The following is a 17501-nucleotide window of genomic DNA, read 5'->3' as shown; positions in this document are numbered from 1 at the left end:
CTGTCCTTGCATATGGGTAGAACCCTTAGCTGAAATGCAGTATGTTTTTTCCTGCATTCAGTGTCCTCCTTTGCTCAGGTGCTGGCACAGACTGGTCCAGCCCAGTTTGCAAAAGATGCTACTGCTCAATCTGGTCTTAAAACTATAGCAAATACTTTCTTGAGGTTTTGTTGGGGTTTTTTTTATGTTCATTAGGTTTTTTTTACTATACATGAATGTTGCATCTTTTGTCTTAATGCCTTCAACTAAAATGGTGGCTATGAAAACTTTTTAAGAAATAATGATGCAAAATGCTCTTTGTTCATTTTTTTAAACACAGAACGAGGACGATCTTTATTAGGCTGAAGCCTTTTTATGTTGATCTGCAGTTTCATTATAGTCCCCTTGAAATAATTGGATTGCTGATAAAATAAAATGTGGCCTGAATAGGAAGAACATAATGTAGTGCCAACACAAAGCTGTGCAGTGTAACACATACAAATGGCCAAGACTTATTTTTGGCTGTCCAGTAATTATTCATGTGTACATTGGATTTATATTGTTATATAAACAGGTTCAGAGGGGAAAACAACACCAGTATGGAACAGTGTTTATAGACCATCCACAAACAGAAGGAAAGAGAAGACCTGCCATTTAAAGAAAAAAAAAAAGTGCTGCATATACAAATCCTCAATCAGCAGGAATGGCAATAACAAAGGATTCATTTGAACGGATTAAGTGGCTTATCACAGCTGCCTGGTGAGTTTTACAGATCACTACATTTTTAAACCAGATTCACTGAGATATATTCTTAGCTATCAATTTAACAGTAATAAGAAATGCCTAGGTATTTGCAAAGTTGGAGTAATTTTGAAATAGGCTTCACTGTAGCCTGTAGAATAGTACACAGCAATCTGTATGCTATGGCTGTAGCTAATTTATCTTTTCATATAATTAGTAAGCACCTTAGTTATTAGTGAAAATAATATTAGTATTAATAATAATTTCAAAGAATGCTTATTTTCTGTATTGCTGCAGAAATTTTGGACTAGCTTTTTTTTTTTTTTTTTTTTTTTTTTTTTTTTTTTTTTTTTAACTTTACAAGTCATCACTAGAAATGGTTGGCATGGAGCTGGGCTTCCCCAGCAGCTGCTCTGGAATCATGTGGCTATTCTGAATGTGGCTTTGCTCTCTACTTTCTCTTGCCCTCTTTCTCTGAGCAAAAGAAAACAGCACCAGCTAACTTATTTTAGGGTAAATGCAGATCATTCCCATCTTTACTCAGTCTTCACCTCATGGTGTCCATGGAGAAATCTGTCTGAAATGGTTCCTCTCTGGCCCTTTGTCATTGTGGGATTGGAAATAGGTTACAAGGCGGAGTTATAATGCCTTTTACATAGTCTTATTCATGCCTGTCTGTCTTCAGTCTCACAAATCCAAAAAGACAAATATTTACAGCATGGGAAGCCATTTCTTGATGGTGTGCACCCCTTATAAAAATACTGTGTAGTTACCCCAAAAAGGACTTAATCATGTGCACACTTGATCGTTTCTCACTTTCTACAGGCTAAATTTTTGTGACGGTTTGATGTTGTGAGTGTAGTTTTAATTTCGTTTTCTCCTTTTAAATCAGGTGGCTGCTGATTGTTTTTTCAGCTGAAGGAATTGATGGGGTAAGTGACATTAATATTTACTTTAGGCTGGTGAGAATGGTGGAGTTCAAGCAAATAGCACCACATGCATCCAAATGACCAATAGTTCTGTGAAAAACTGTAATGTTCTTTTCCACATTTCTGCAGTTCTGACTTCCCTTTCTGCTACTCAGCTGATATATTTTGCAGTTTTACACTCTGGATTTTCCTAGATTCTAATTCTGGCTTCTTAAGGTGATTTTGGAAAGGTACACGTAGAAAACCCTTTTTCACTGAGTCTGTCTCCTTCCTCATGAAGTCTCTTTAATGGTTCTGCATTATGGCACACGTCAATTCTAGCTTTCCATTCTGCTCTGTATGTTAGCCTAGATCTTAAGCTGGCTTCTATGGACAGTCCCATCTCTCTGAAGCCAAAATTTCACATATAATATAGTTTCAATATCGACTTTATTATCCTCTCTGTACTGGTCTTCATATTACCCTTATGTTTGCAATGCCCTCACTGAGACTTCTTTCAAGTCCATCCTCTTTGTATTCTTTCAATATTTAGAAGCTCTTTTTTGGTAGAGTGTTTTTTTTTTTTTTTTTCTTAATCCTCAAACTCATCCCTTTTTATTTAAGCTGTTGAAGATGGAAATATTTTTTTTAAATAACTGTGCAGTCAGAAGAAAGGGTAATACTTCTGTTATTGGAAACTTGTGTTCTATTGACATTCCAGGAGAGGCCATATTCTAACAACTACGTGAGAGACTAGTGTGGAGTAGATTAGGTAATTTCGTGGGAAATGCAGTGCGTGAAAGACAAGTAGTCTGTGAGAGAGACCATCATACCCTCTTGTTCTGAGGTTTGGGAATTCCAGATATTCTAAAAATGTTACAGATAGAAAGAACAGAATTTTTCCTCCTTATCTAATATTTGTCAGTGTTTTCTCCTTGAAATGTTGAAGTATGAGCCTATAGTGTTCTGTTTTCTGGTGTTAAAACCAGTAACAAAACAATCTTGACCTTGATAATAATGAAAACCCACACAGAGGAAATATTTGTTTTATCACCATTTACTTGTTTACCTACATTACTCGTAAATCTTTTACCTCCTTGTTAAAATTCTTTTTAAAATATCTTTGATAATTTACACAGTTTTACTGAAAAAAAAAGTTACTTAGTGGACATTCCAACTTAGTTTAAAAGTGCATGTCATGTGTGTTTATTACTGCATTTGGAAAAAATAGAAAAGAACAATGAAATCGTGTTCATTTACCACACAGAAAATCTGCTGAATTTATATTTTGGTGTGTTTTTATTTCCCCTTGAATATTATTTTTTTCTCATTGCAATTTGATGAAAAAAGCAGTCACTTTTTTGCTATTAAAAGGACAATAATAGAAATTTTTAATACAGGACATAACTAAATTAATAGTAAACAATGCATAATTACACCATGCATATACTTAGTTTCATTTAATAGACAAGAATTAAATTCAAGGTTTTATCTCTGAGTGAACTTCTTACTCCTTCACCATGTTTTGCTTTTTATAATTTCGTTGTAGATGAGCAATCTCCTAAAATAATGTGATGGATTAAAAATTTTACATTATTGCAAATATTAAATTCTGATTCTGTTGAATTTATTTCAGGTGCAGCTGGTTTCATAGGTTATATTTGGCTGTAATATTTAGTGTTATGTAACATAACTTATAGTTAAGGTCTTCCACCTTCTACAGCAACAAGTAATAAGCTTTTGCTTACTACTTCTATCTTGCCAGCATGTTTATGTTGATGAGTGATCTTTTGCCTTGAAAATCATCTGATTAGCTAATATGTCCAGCTGACAGTATTTGATGATGTAATTGTTGTCTGTTGTGCATTTATCAATCCGTAGCCTTTCAATTTTTAGGGAGGATATGCATATATTGATCCATGTGGGGGACAGGATTGTTCAGTTTGTCGGTGCTTTCCAGAAAAAGGATCAAGGGTAAGTTGTGGTTAGAACTAATGATAATTGCTGTTGTAAATACTGTTCATTTTGTGCACATTGCTGTTCCTGAAAATCAACAAGGTTGATAAATCAATTGATCAATATTCAGGCATAAATGTATCTGACAAACTAGCATAATTCTGTCACTGGTGTCAAGTCCAGCTGTCACTGAGGAAGCCTAAGACTGTTTGTAAAGAATTCTGTTTCTAGTTGGGTCTGTACTAATCATGTTTCTTGTATTAAGGATTCTTTGAAATCAGTCTAGGAATTAGACAGATGTAATTTCTAATACATGTAAAGTGTAGAAGTCTATGCTTGTTTTCTACTGAGAGGCTGGTTGAAAGAAAATGTCCATGGCATTCTTTAGTTTTATGAGAACTTATTCCTTATAAGGCATTTTCACATTACATACTAAAATTATTAACCGTGTCTGTTGCTAATTGCTAATTGAAATATGTCCAGTGATGACTACTTTGTCTTGGCTATTCTTTCTAAGAATACATCTCTATATAGAGATAGCAAATAACATAAACATTGTGTGAGGAAAAAACAAAAGTTATATACACATGTATATGTATGTCCTGATTAGTGATCTACTGAAAATTGTCAGTGATGAAAATTATTTTCCACCAAAATACTTATGGTTAAGTTTAGGTTTAAGAAGGCTGAATACGGTGGATCAGTTTTGGAAGAACCATTTCTTTGTGTGTACAACCTGAGTTGCCAGAAAAGCAAGACACACCTTTTTCTTCCTGTGCTTCTGCAGTTAGCTGCACGCTTTACTGTGTCATGATCACTGCCCTGGTGTCCTTGGATCCTATCCTAATCCTCCAGGATTATGTCTATGTGAAAGTCCCCCATGCTGTAGGATTTTCATAATAGAGGCCTAGGATGCGTATATCTCTGTAACACTGTGCTAACAAAAGGGCATCCCAGGAAAAGTATTTTGACTGGTACCACTGCAGTGTCTCTCAGTGCTACTGAACAGACTGTTTTGGATACCAAAAACCTGATCTGAAGTGCCATTTAAAAACAACTGACTTTCAAACTAGGTGAAATTTTCTTGATTTGGGTTCTCACTCAGTAGCCTGGAAGTTCTGAATTACGTGCCCATAATCAGTCAGTAATAAATACCTCCTGCAGTTGTTCTGGCTCTTTCCTAGGCTGTCCTCATCACAAGTAAACTGTACTATGATTCATGCATTTGCAGTTAGTTTTCTAAATAATTCCAAGGAGCTGGACCTAAGTGCCAAATAGAAGTGTAATAAACATTTCAAAATGAATTGAATGTTGTTATGCAATTTTAAGTCTGAGATTTGTACTGTTTTCTGAAAAAGCTCTGAAATAAGGATGTACATGTACCCTGATGGATCATGGATAAAGTGTCTTCAATGTTATATGAATTTATATTTCATGCAGTCATTCATATTAATATTCTAGAAAGAGAAGTACTCTTCAGACCGTACATGGGACATGGCTTAACTAAACACTGCTTCACATAGATTACTGCACATATTTTCTATACTAATGTGTGGTGATGAATAATTTTCTATAGGATTATGTGATCTTTTCTTTCATACTACAATTCTTTCGGTTTTTAGACTTTGCTGTGTTCTGCTTTTACACTCTGACACACAAAGTTTGCTCTCTGAGCTTTTGTGGAGACTACCCATTACAAAATAAAAGATTGGTTTATCTTATTGTTAGCTTTCTAGAATGCAAAACATCTGCTTTATCTGCTTTTCTGTCTGAATTCTGCTCTGAGGCTGGTTTCTCAGAGTTTTGCATTTTCCTCAATCCTGTCTTGAAATTGTAAGAAATAAATGGTTATTAAAAACCTCTGGCATTGTACAGTTCACAAGCCTAAATATTCAGAAATTTTGGTATTAGGACTTTGCCTTCTATTTTCCCATTTGAAAATATTTTAAATTTCAACATCAAAAACCTTCTTTATTCTAGGTGGACAAGATAATGATAAGGTTTTGCTAGAGAAAAGCTGACCATGAGAATTAGAAAATGAAACTGCCATGGCCATACTTGAATGTATTGTTACTGGGCAAGTTGAAAGAAAAGTAGAAGCAAATAGCTGAACTTTCATTTAATATTTAAACAACACCATTATAGCTATATATCAATTGCTCTGCTGAGTTTTAGAAGAGCTTGTGTACCTGTGATTTTTACTTCTCTTATACATATATAACTCTGTGCAATCAATATATTTGCACTCCTATTCATTAGCAAGAAATCACTGTCTGAAAAAACATTTTCGTCACTACTGCTAGTAGTATATCATTACAATTGTTCACATCACTATGAAATCTTGACTTCTGTTCACTTGGGATTACAGTCTTATTGGAATTCGTCTTACATGATGCTGTTTATCTTTTGATCTTATGTCACAACTCAAAAGGACTCTTTCTTCCATAAGACATCATCACAGTACAGCTGGTGTGTAGCTGAACATGATAAATCTGTCCATAACATAAACCAAATTTGGCTAGCCTAGTTTGTTCTAGCAGAGAAGTAGAACAAGTCCCTGGGTGAACAATGATAGGGTCGATTTTAACTGAAACAGGAACCTCACCCAATCGTGTTAGATCTAGAGGGCAGACATCTATACACAAATCACTGCTCAAGGAGCTGGGTGGTGTTAAGACCCAAAACAATCAGCTGTCTAAACCTGGAAAATCCAAACCCCCCTATAAAAAGAGCTGCCATAATAAACTCTTGGCTGTTTGTCTCGTGATCATTGGACTCGAGTTGTGAATCTGTCTCAAACCTACACATAACAGGACACCATTTAATTGTGCTGCTAAACCTCTTTGCCCATGCTGTGTGCTATAATACCTAGACATTTCAGAACTGTAGAACAGATAAATGAGGCCAAACATCATTAATGAAAGTATATATGGTAGTAAGTGTTCTACCTGACTTCTTAGATTCTTTTTTCCCTCTCCCTTTTTGGTTGGCCGTAAAGTCTGGGATTTCAACTTTCATTAAAGTCACAGTAAAACCTTTCCACCGTTTCATCCTCTTTTTTTACATCCGAAAGTTTTTTCCTAGAAAACTCCTCTTCTAGTGTTGTATGACTGGCTTCCAAAAATGCTGGCTCCTCTAATAGAATTTAGATAGTTGAGAAAATGTTTGCAGTTAGCATTGACCAATTGTAAACCTGTCCTGTGCTGACCCCAGAATTTGATCCTATTGAATTCCGTTGGCTTTGTTTTTAGTTAAGTAGATTTGGGAAGCAAGCGTCTATTCATGACTCAACCTGATCTGGCTTCTATGGGGTCATGTGAAATGCCTGGATCAAAGTGAATGATAAGTATAACTCAGCAGGACCAATGTTCGTTCTTTTGCAGATGAAGCAAGAGGCTTATTTTTATCCTAGTGTAGGGGAGAATGCAGCAAACAGGATTCTAAGAGGAGGGTTTTACACTTTTTGACACTTCAGATGTAAGGAGTAAGCATTCACAAGAGATGCTGAGTCACTTGGGTGTCACAGGTAAGTTAGGAAGCATCAGCTGGTGTCAGTCAGTGCAGGGCAAGAATGCACTGCCCTGGGGTAAGAATGAGCAAAGTTACCTGTAAGTCAATATTCTGGCACTACTTTTCTTGTAACGTCTCCCTAGTAGATCTTGTGAGTTGCCAAATTTCCTTAGTAGGTTCCATGGGTTATCTGAGTTCAATTGACTGCACAGTGTAAACATATTTAAAATGCACTAACTCTGAAAACTGTGCAAATTCTGTCTGTTTTGAGAAGTAAGAGGCATTTATTTAAATACACTTTTTTTTTTTTTTGCATGTCAGTAGGCAGTGGCAGTCTGTCATTCACATGGAATATCCAGTACTTGTATTTGAATTTTCAAGTTGCACACTCAGGAAATAAATATGTAAAATCCTTCTGCTTGGTCTCAAATTCACTATCAGAGATGTGTGTACACTAGCATCTGAGGAAACCCAGATTTCTCCCATTATTTGCTTCCTACTTGTTGATCATTTTAATTTTTTCCCAGTACATTAGCTGTAAGTTTTAAAGCAGAAGATTCCGGAGGCCAGTTATGTATTTCACTTACATTCACTGAGAACCATATTATGTTTTTCTGTTAAAAAGACCCAGAGAGATGAGACCTCAAAATCTATATCTGAAGCAGACCACACTTTCCACTTTTGTAACTGGGCAGAGGAATAGGCAATGTTCTGACTGCAGAAGTTAGGGTTTGAACTGGTAGGGAATGGATCCTACTTACCCAGAATGTGGAATAGGAACAGAAGCACTGCAGTCTGTAAGGATGGCTTTCAGCCATTAGCAGTTAAGAGTTTCAGTGCTAAATCATGGTTTGTTGAGTTTGTTTAACACAATAGTGACACCCACTGGCTTATTGGATAGTTTTTCTTTTCATAGTCCCCCAGGGTTAAAACCTAAGTATAGATTGTGAATGATGTTTTCAGTACATCACTGTGATTTGTTGTGCTTCTGTGAAGTATCACTCAATACTAAGCTGCTTCATCAGGTGTTTTGTTCTTGTAGCAAATTACATCGTTGAAAAGTATAATAAAGTTGCCAAGTATGATAAGTTGCCAGATTTTTCAATAGTTTAGAGCATGGTTCAGATGTTCTTTACAAGAAAGATAGGCTATTTAAAAGGGCCTGTAGTGACAGAACAAGGGGTAGTGGCTTCAGGCTGAAAGAGAGTTTAGATTTGATATGAGGAAGGAATCCTTGCTCTGAGGGTGGTGAGGCCCTGGCACAGGTTGCCCAGGAAGTTGTGGATGCCTTATCCTTGGAAGTATTCAAGGCCAGGTTGAATGGGGTTTTGAGTGACCTGGTCTAGTGGAAGGTGTTCCTAGCCATGACAGGGGGGTTGGAACTACCTGATCTTTAAGTTCCCTTCTATCCCAAACCATTCTATGATTCTGTGAAAAGTCAAGCTCTAAGTATTATTATTATTGCCTTTATTTGGCTAAAAATCTATGAAAAAGAAATCTAATTTGGTCTATGAAGAACAAGAGACTGGATTTAATGCCAAATTGTGTGAATTCTCAGATTTATTTTAATCAGGTTTATATTTAGAAGAGGATTTGTTCTGGGTTTCTTTGAGCCTTGACTTACAGTGAAAATTAGTTTGGTTCTAGTCTTACACAGTGAGGAATAGAATCTTCCTGGAATGGACACCCCTCCAACCCCTGGAAGCTGGGGCTTTGCTGTGTAATTGACCAGCTCTTCCCGAAAGGGGAGAGGACATGGGTGGAGCTTAGAGCAGCAGCAGATGCCCCCACTTCACTAACCAAATTACGAAATAAAGCGTCTCTCCAAATGCCTTTGTGAGCACTCCTCTCTTGCTCACAGACTGCTTTACTTTCCTTCTTGCTCTGTCCTGCTCCTGATGGCATGAGTAAGACTGGTTACAAAGCAGAGTCCAGTGCACAGTGGAAAGGGTTGCTGTATTATTTGCCTACAATCTGTATGGAGTTGCTGGGCATTTTGTTCTTATGAACAGAAGGTAAGTGCATTTCACAAATCACTGGAACATCTCCATAGCCTGTAACATAGGGTACTGTCCTCATTGAAGGTGATAATTTGGCTTCTTTTGACTTTATTGGTAACAAGAAGCAAAACAATTCACTCAAGTAGCATGAAGCGCTTTTTTTTTTCCCCAGTTAAGACTCCTTTAAAACACTGTGCTTGAGACAGTTAAGTGCTCAAGGCACTCTCAAAATCAGATGCTCTTCAGTGTCATGCATCAAAAAAAATTAATTCCAGATAACCTTGGCTATTGCCTTTTCTAAACAGTATTAAATGTTTTGTTGCATGATTCTGAAATATTTGCAGTCTTAGTCTTAGGAAGCATAGTTAATTAAAAAACAATATAGCCTTGTTTTGCTTAAAGTCAATTTCTTACTGCAGGTCAAGCCCAGGATATGCTAAAATAACAGACTGTAGTCTTGGCATGGTAGCTCCTGACCTAGACAATTAGCAAGGCACTGAAAACCTAGAAGAATTTATTGGCATTAGATGGCAGAGCGGGCATAATATTCTGCTCATTTTATCTGAGCTAATTTGTCATTTCCACATGAGCATGACTACCTTCATCCTCTTTATTTTTACAGCTGTCCTGAGACTGTAATGCTGTGGTAGTCACATTGGATGGGCACAAATAATAGATGTGATAATAGATGTTATGGCATGGTATCAGTTTGGTCTTAACAAAGCTCCAGTCATTATCAGTCTTTGAGCTGAAAGAAAGAGAGAGAATCCATCAGCTTCACATGGCATGCTAAAGTTGTATCAGCTGCCAAACCCATTGTGAATTCTGAATTCAGTGACTCTGTTCTATGACTTCACTACCTTATGCTGAAGACCATGGAGTCAATTAAATTCACAGGGTAGCAGCAAATGAAGACATTTTATCAACCTAAAGGACTACATATCCTGGAAGTGTTCATTTGTTAATTATAATAACTACCATAAAATGCATAGAGTGTCTCAGCTTTTTTTCTGAGTGCAATAAAAATCATGTTTCTTAACTGTCCAAAGGATATAACATGTTTTGAAAATTTTCTCTTTCAGCTTTTGAATGCAGGGCATATACACTATTAATTAAAATTATTAAAGTTGGTGAAGAAACCTGTTGTCAACAAAAAGCATTAAAGACAAAGTCCTTTAAAAAATAGTGCAAAACATCTTATGCTTTTCTTTTCCTGTTGGTGAATGATGCGTTTTGCAAGGTAATAGCTAGTTTAGAGAAGTAAAAAGCCATACCACTTCCAGTAAAGTTAATGGTTCAAGCAGTTGTATTTTATTATATTATTAGTCTGGTTCATTTCACTTGTACTCAAAATAATGCTTTAATTAAAATGGTTGTCCAATTATTTTTTTCAATCAAGTATTTAATGGGTATAAAAGCTGCCTTAGAAGTACTTCAATTAATAAATTCATTCTAACTTAGAATGAGCAAGGCATGGCCAGTAGACAGGCTGAAACTGTTCATGTAAACACTCAACACCTGGAATCCTGACTGTCCACTCACTGTTAATAAGGAAGCAAAATTATCAGCTTTTAATACCAGTAGCCCTTAATTTGCATATTATCTTACACTGCTGAAATTGTGGTATCACAAAAATTGTAACTGTTAGACAACACAACATATTGCTTCTGCTCTGCAGTTTTTGCCAGTGACTTCTCTGGAGGAGGGATTAAGGCTGAAGTGAGAGGAGAGAGTAAAGAGAAATGGAACATGACTCATATGAGGATTCTTTTTTCAGGTGGCCCTTATTTATAAGTGTAGGACTTCTTTCCCCGGCCTCTGGACTAAGTTCTTGTTCTTAGTTTAAGGGCCAGTGGTTATCCAGCCCTAATTCCACTGTGACATGAGCCTATAGTACGTGCCTGTCCAAACATGTAGTGAGTTACCTTCTCTGTTGCTTTCCTGATTTGACTGAATGAAGCATACCATACATTTTTTCACTTCTTGTCCAACTGCCAAATCACACTGATTTTAAAAAGACAATTAGAAAATAAATAAAAAGTAAAAGAAGCTTAAGTCCCTGCTTGTAATTCATAAGATTTTGTCCAGACAGATTCAGCCTGCTGAAGTGTTTACACTGAGAAGCAAGCATTCAGTTATTTTGCTTCCTGAAGCTACATATCTTCTTACAATTATCTTTCACTTCCATCTTTTTTTTCTTCCCTCAATCCATTCATAAAAGTAAAGCTATAGTCTGTTTTTTTCTGTGAATACTGAAATATCTTTTACTGCCCTCAAGTGGCCCTGGTTTTCTCAGGAATGTATGGGGTTTGATTTTGCTCTCTTTTAAAATAGTGGATTATAATTAGTTATAATAATTCTTTAATATTATAAATTATTGATTATACATGCTGTGTAACTAATACAATGAATTATAGTTATAATAATTTATTTTAATTAATGGATGAAGTCTGGAAAGAAAATAAAACAGTCTTCAGTTTGGAAACAGAACAAGTTATAGGTAAACAAGGATAATGGTATAAAATGAAAAAGACATGTAAAAGAAATAAAGACCTGCAAATACATAGATTTTTGTAGGGTGGAAGTGTAGACAGCTCACATGTGAAGTCTGGTTAGAAAGCTTGTTTTATTCAGCACTTTGAATCTATGATTGCATGGTTGTTGAGCAGCACAGAACAAAAATTGCATCACATCTGAAACAACTCCACACCAGTGTATAGACTGAAAAGGCCAGTTGGCATAAGAGGTAATTTTGCTTCAGAAGAATGTATATTACCTTGGAAAAGTTAATAGAAGTCTATGGAGATTGTATGGTAATGAAGGTACAAATACTCAATTTAGAGCCATTTATAGATAAATTATATTCTTCAACCTCCCAACCCATTTTAACACAATTTATTAAAATGGCTACTTTCTGTAAATATGTTAGCTAATAACTATTACTCTTTTCTCCAGGAAACTTCTCAAGTTTTAAATGAGCACTAAGATATGAGAGTGATTATGAAAAATGTGAGCTAGAAAAACTTAAGATAATTGGCATATCATGACTTGAAAGAGGGAACTCGCTTGATTTGTTCTGATTGTGTGCAAAGTCTCTTTGTCTTAAAATGAGTCTTCATTTTTCTGGTGGGAAAACACAATGCTCTTTGGAGTCCTAGGCTTGCAAAAGGTAATACCTAAATTGGTGGAGCCAGGAAGACTTGCAGGTTATCCCAAGCATCTCAGAGAGGTGGTCTTGCAGACCTGATGAAGGTGAAAAGAAATTACCACCTTGAGCAAGTTGTTAAACTTTGAAGTCGTGTTCCTACAGCACCTAATGCAGGGGACAGTTTTGCAGGCTGTCCAGCAGCTGTTTTGAATCATGAATATTTATACATTGTAAGCCTTGTTTTATCCATGGAGTCATCTCCGAATTGCTACAGTAGTCATTCACTTCTTTGGACTCTTTTCAGGGTCAGCCTGGTGAGCTGGGAGCTCAAGGTCCAATTGGGTCCTTGGGATCTACAGGACCAGCTGGTCTGCCAGGGGAGAAAGGACAGAGAGGTGAGAATGGGAAGCCTGGGCCAACTGGAGAAAAAGGTGATAAGGTAGGAAACAACACAGACAGCTCTTTTAGGTGTATACAGTATGTAATATTAAATGTTGATAAGTGAAACAGAATCTGAACGACCAAAAAGCATTTGCCAAACTATACTCTTGCTTACATAAAATTCTCACAGAAGTTAATTACAGAAAATTAATTCTTAAAAAAATATTTCAGGAGACTTTTTGCTGTGAATTGCAAAATTAGAATTGTCAGAAGACACAAAATATGATGAACAGACAGACTCTGATCGTCACACCATGTCATCCTCCTTAAGCTCAAAGGAGTAGAAATATGGGGCTGGAGGGAGCAGTGTGGTGCTTTTAAAAGTGCTACACTAAACAGAATTGTATTACCACTAAGAGAATATAAATTGCAGTTCAGATTCATATCTTTCATATCTGTACAATCCTTGGCTCTTGGTACTTCATATTAGTTTTAATAGCCTAATTTGACTGATCTCAGAGTGAAATCACTAATGTCAGTATCTAGCACACCTGAGATGTAAGTGATGTAAACAAAAATTGTACTGCTGGTATTACCAAAACAAGAGCAGGACTGTGAAATTATGTACAGAAATATTTTATAGGTTACAGGCAACTTCCTGTTCTCTGTCATTTTATAATCTTTGGAGGATGAGTGACTATTGAGTATTAGACATTTGTCCTGTACTGTACTCCCTGTTACATGAGTAACTGTTGGCACTAGTCTTCTGCTAGGCCCATAGAAGTTATTTTTTTCAGATACTGAATTTCTGAAAATTATAGGCTTTGATTCATATTTCAAACAAGATTAGTTTTTTGTTTCTTGCTATATAGTACCACATATTCTTGTTTTTCATTCTTTTTAAGAGTTAATGACCTCATCAACTTTGTTTTTTTCATATCACCTGTTTTTAGGGCCCAACTGGAGTCCCAGGATTTCCTGGTTTAGATGGTGTTCCTGTACGTATTAAACAAATATTTCTTTATAAAAATTACAGGTCTTATAAATTAGTCTTCTAATAGAATAATGCACTCACTAAATTGTTTGGCTTTATACTTTTTGATACAATTTCTCTCAGAAAGTTACGTGTTTTGGAAAAACATCAAATAACTAGGTTAACTTCAACTGTGTTTCCTTTTGATAACAAATGCCACCAAATCCCAATGAGGTAAGTGCAGAATTTTCATGCAGGAGTGGGGCAGTGGAGGCAGGGACTCCCCATGGCCATGGAGCATGTGTCAGAGCTAGGCTTAAAAGCAGTCTATTTCTTCTCTCAGGCTCTATAGCAGACTTCAGGTTCGTTCTTAACATCTCTGAAAATATCTCAAATGATGCACTAGTTTTTTGTTCAAACATTCTGATTTTTGCTTGTAGTCCTTTTGCAGGAGGAACTACAACCACTGCTCCACTAATTTTAACCTGTATAGGGACTGGATAAGCAAAGTGGGTTCTAAATATGTCTTTATAAGCCTGTGATAATGTATTTTTATGAATGTCTTCCTCAGTGTGGAAATTGGTGAAATAGTGTCTGCATTTTTCAAAATACTCTACTAGAAGGGAATTCCTGTGATGTTACCAGTTATATATGGATCAAACAAAGTTAAAATGTTGAATTTTGAAAGTGAAAACAGAACCAAAGCTGAGTGGGTGTTGTAGCATCTGCTTGTCAGCTGTCCACATTTGACAGTGGGACTGTTGTCAAAATGTCTGTATAATGTAGAGGTCACAAGGCCAAAATCTGGCACAAAGAAAGGGAAGTGTTCCCAAGAAATGTATAGTCATTTTGAAAAAAATGTTAATTTGAAAACAGTGTCCACAAATTAGACTGTAGCATTTACAAAGAGGAAGACGGTAGAATTGACAGAAGTGTTTCAGGCAAATGATTAGGAGGATACTCTCTTGATGATTTTTCAGATTTCCCCCTCCCCCCCCCCCAAAAAAAATGATTTTGGGCCAAAATTAATGTTTAGTCCTCATGAAATTCTGTGAAAATAGTTTTTTTTCTCCAACAGGAAGATCATTCCAAGAAAAATCTCATTGTTTCATTGCCCAGTTCCTAATTTTTAGTAGAACTAATCCTTATCTGGACACCGGTTAGTTATTGCTAGGTTAGAAAAATCACAATCTCTGTAACTACTGTGTGCCTGAGTCAAGCTGTGTCCTCTTTTTACTTGTTTTATCCTTACAGTTAAAAAACATGAGGCTGCTCGAGATGACCTTTTTTTTGAAAAAAAATTTTTGGATGGGTTTTTTTCAGCTTTACAGACACAAGAAAGGCTACAGCTAGAGAGCTAGAGTCTGTATTCTTTGAGAAGACACAACATTACTTTTTCACTCAAGTGAGAACACAGTCTGGTCCTCTTAACCAGTGTTGTCCCTGTTGTATTTGCTATGCATCAAATCCCCCAAATAAACAAAAGATTTACCTCATTTGTTCTATACCACAAAAAAATCTATTCAGAATAGAAGACATTTCGAATACAGAAGAGTATGAAACCAGCACCACTGTGAGAGGTCATCTCGTTCACATCTGAGATATATTTGTTTCTGAACTGTTCCGTTAATTTAAAAAGTAATTTCCCATTAATCACGGTGTATTTCTAATAAATATGAAACTGTCTTTCAGGGCCTCCCAGGAAGGGAAGGACCCAGAGGCAAGCATGGTTTGGATGGCTGCAATGGCTCACGGGGAGACCCAGGATTTCCAGGAGAAAACGGTTATATGGGACCAAGGGGTCCTTATGTATGTGAAAGGGATTTCCTGTGTGCACCTGCATTTCCCCTCCAAGCTAACAGCTCTTAAAATGGCTCTTAGACTGTGGCATCAGCTTCACAGTGCTGCACGGGGAATTCCCAGGAATTCTTACTCAGGTTAATGGGAGTGAAACACACTGCCTTAACAGATTAAGCTTGAATGTGAAATAGGCTCCTGTATCCCTGAAGTACATATGGCTGCCTTGAGAGTTAAATTCTGATTTGTTTCCCCAGAATGTAGCCACACCAGCTGAGAAGGACTAGCTTGAAACCACAGTATCATTCCTTAGTACTTGAAATTTCTTAAAAGCATTACTAGTAAGAACATACATTAAATGACTTAAAAATTAGTGGAAGGTTTAACAAGTCTAAGTCCTGTTACACTCTAAGATTTGGTACCACTTTTTTACACATATGTGCACTCCTAGTCTTGCCTGGGCATGTATCTGTATATGCAGAGATCGCTCCACAGTTAAAATGTTTGAAATTAGCACTTTAATATTTGTTTACTGTTTCTGTTAAAATGAAAGGCACTTTAAAATTGTTTAAGTAGCTGTGTTAGCAGTACTCGACTACTGAAGATAAAAAGATTCTTGTCATTAAGGGAAATAAATTACTGTAACACTAAAGAAATTTTGCTGAACAGTTCTAGTCGCCAGTCTCTGACTTTTTGTGGAAACAAGTTTTAGTTCTGAATGAATAAGAGCTGATTAGTTGGTCTAACAGCTTCCCTGAAATTTTCTTACACAATAAAAACAACTGCACTTTACATGAAAAATCAAATGTGTTTAGTGAGAGTGAAATAAAATGCTGAATTCAGCCATTAGAAAAATGTGGAGAGGGTGCTAGAGTGTAATGATGTTATCAAGGATAATAGCAATTAGAATAAAATTTCATGCTGTGAAAGTTTCATGCAATGAAAGACACAACATGGTAAATTTACTAATAACCTCATTTGTTATACCTCTGAAAGTAACTTGTTACTTCTGCTGAAACTCTAATTTCACCTGTGTTTTCATACTACAGCCTTCAAAATAGTTTTGCTTTTGTAATTAGACAAGTGACACAAAGGAAAAACAGGACATGGGACAAATTACAGCATAAATCCAATTTGAGGAGCATGCTCTTTGGCAGGCCTAGAAAAGTATTTGCAACCTACAAAAAACAGGGAGTCACAATAGGCATGTAGCCTTGGATATGCATACTAAAATTCCAGTGCAAATTAATTTAGCTAGCCAGAAAAACAGCACATAGTAACCATATTTGCTTGTGTGCAAGAATGCTCTTCCAGCCTATCTGTGCAGATTGCCCATTTTTAAATCGATTTGTTGCATCAGTTACTAACTTGACTGTACATTAGTTCTTATTTATAACATTGTCCTGTGTAATTTTATTTAACACCGTGTACATATTCATCAGCTTTACTTCATTGACCTTGTTGGAAAATAGAGTAATTTCTATCTGCAAGGCCATAGCTAAGTCATATAGAAGATAAACTGAATCTAACAAAGATGTTTTTATTATACAAGAGACCACATGTAAAATAACCAAAGATAAATACAACTTTTGATTTGTTTAATGTGCTCCCTAGCAGCTGTTGTTTACCTGTAATCTGTATCCAATCTACTGTAGCTATATCCAGCTGCAGACAGCTGTAATTCTTCCTTTTATTGTACCATTCCAGGGAGAAGTACCTTCCCTGTTTCATTCTGACTGCAGGATTTGGACAGCCAATTTAGGGTATCATGAACACTGTACCAGTACAGTTTTAAAGTGGTTGACAGCATCCATTTTATTGAGCTCAGTAGTCAGGTGGTTAACTTAGTTAAATTATATCCACTGTGTTTGGATTTCAAATGGAAAAACTTCAGAAATATTATCTTCATATATCTGTTCTTCAGATATGTAGATATCATGCTCTTAACAGTAAATTGAGCATTACAGTTAAATTTTGCAAAATAAATCTTCTGCTCATGCTAATTCAGATTGACTTTTTGAGGGTGCTGCAATTAACAGGGTTTTATGAAGGACCCCACAGAAAGTACCATGGGAACTTAGTTTTTCAAATCCAGGGCTCTTAGTTAT

At 36.2% G+C, this 17501-nt stretch overlaps 1 protein-coding gene across 2 annotated transcripts in view; it reads left to right on the top strand.

Moving 5' to 3' along the window:
- COL4A4 (collagen type IV alpha 4 chain) overlaps nt 1-17501 on the top strand; it is a 64465-nt gene that overhangs the window by 3204 nt on the left and 43760 nt on the right. For both annotated transcript variants that reach the window (XM_066193191.1, XM_066193190.1), the window contains 6 exons: nt 554-738; nt 1613-1652; nt 3525-3602; nt 12547-12681; nt 13577-13621; nt 15289-15405. In XM_066193191.1, coding sequence (XP_066049288.1) covers nt 683-738; nt 1613-1652; nt 3525-3602; nt 12547-12681; nt 13577-13621; nt 15289-15405 — 471 coding nt within the window. In that variant the 5' untranslated portion in view covers nt 554-682. The remainder of the gene's footprint in view (nt 1-553; nt 739-1612; nt 1653-3524; nt 3603-12546; nt 12682-13576; nt 13622-15288; nt 15406-17501) is intronic.

The sequence above is a fragment of the Chamaea fasciata genome, unplaced genomic scaffold (genome assembly GCF_029207755.1).
Source record: "Chamaea fasciata isolate MVZ Bird 193981 ecotype frontalis unplaced genomic scaffold, bChaFas1.0.hap1 SCAF_11, whole genome shotgun sequence".
NCBI classification, from domain to species: Eukaryota; Metazoa; Chordata; class Aves; order Passeriformes; family Sylviidae; genus Chamaea; species Chamaea fasciata.
The sequence above is the reverse complement of the archived record's forward strand: the minus strand, read 5'-3'. Positions and strand labels throughout refer to the sequence as shown.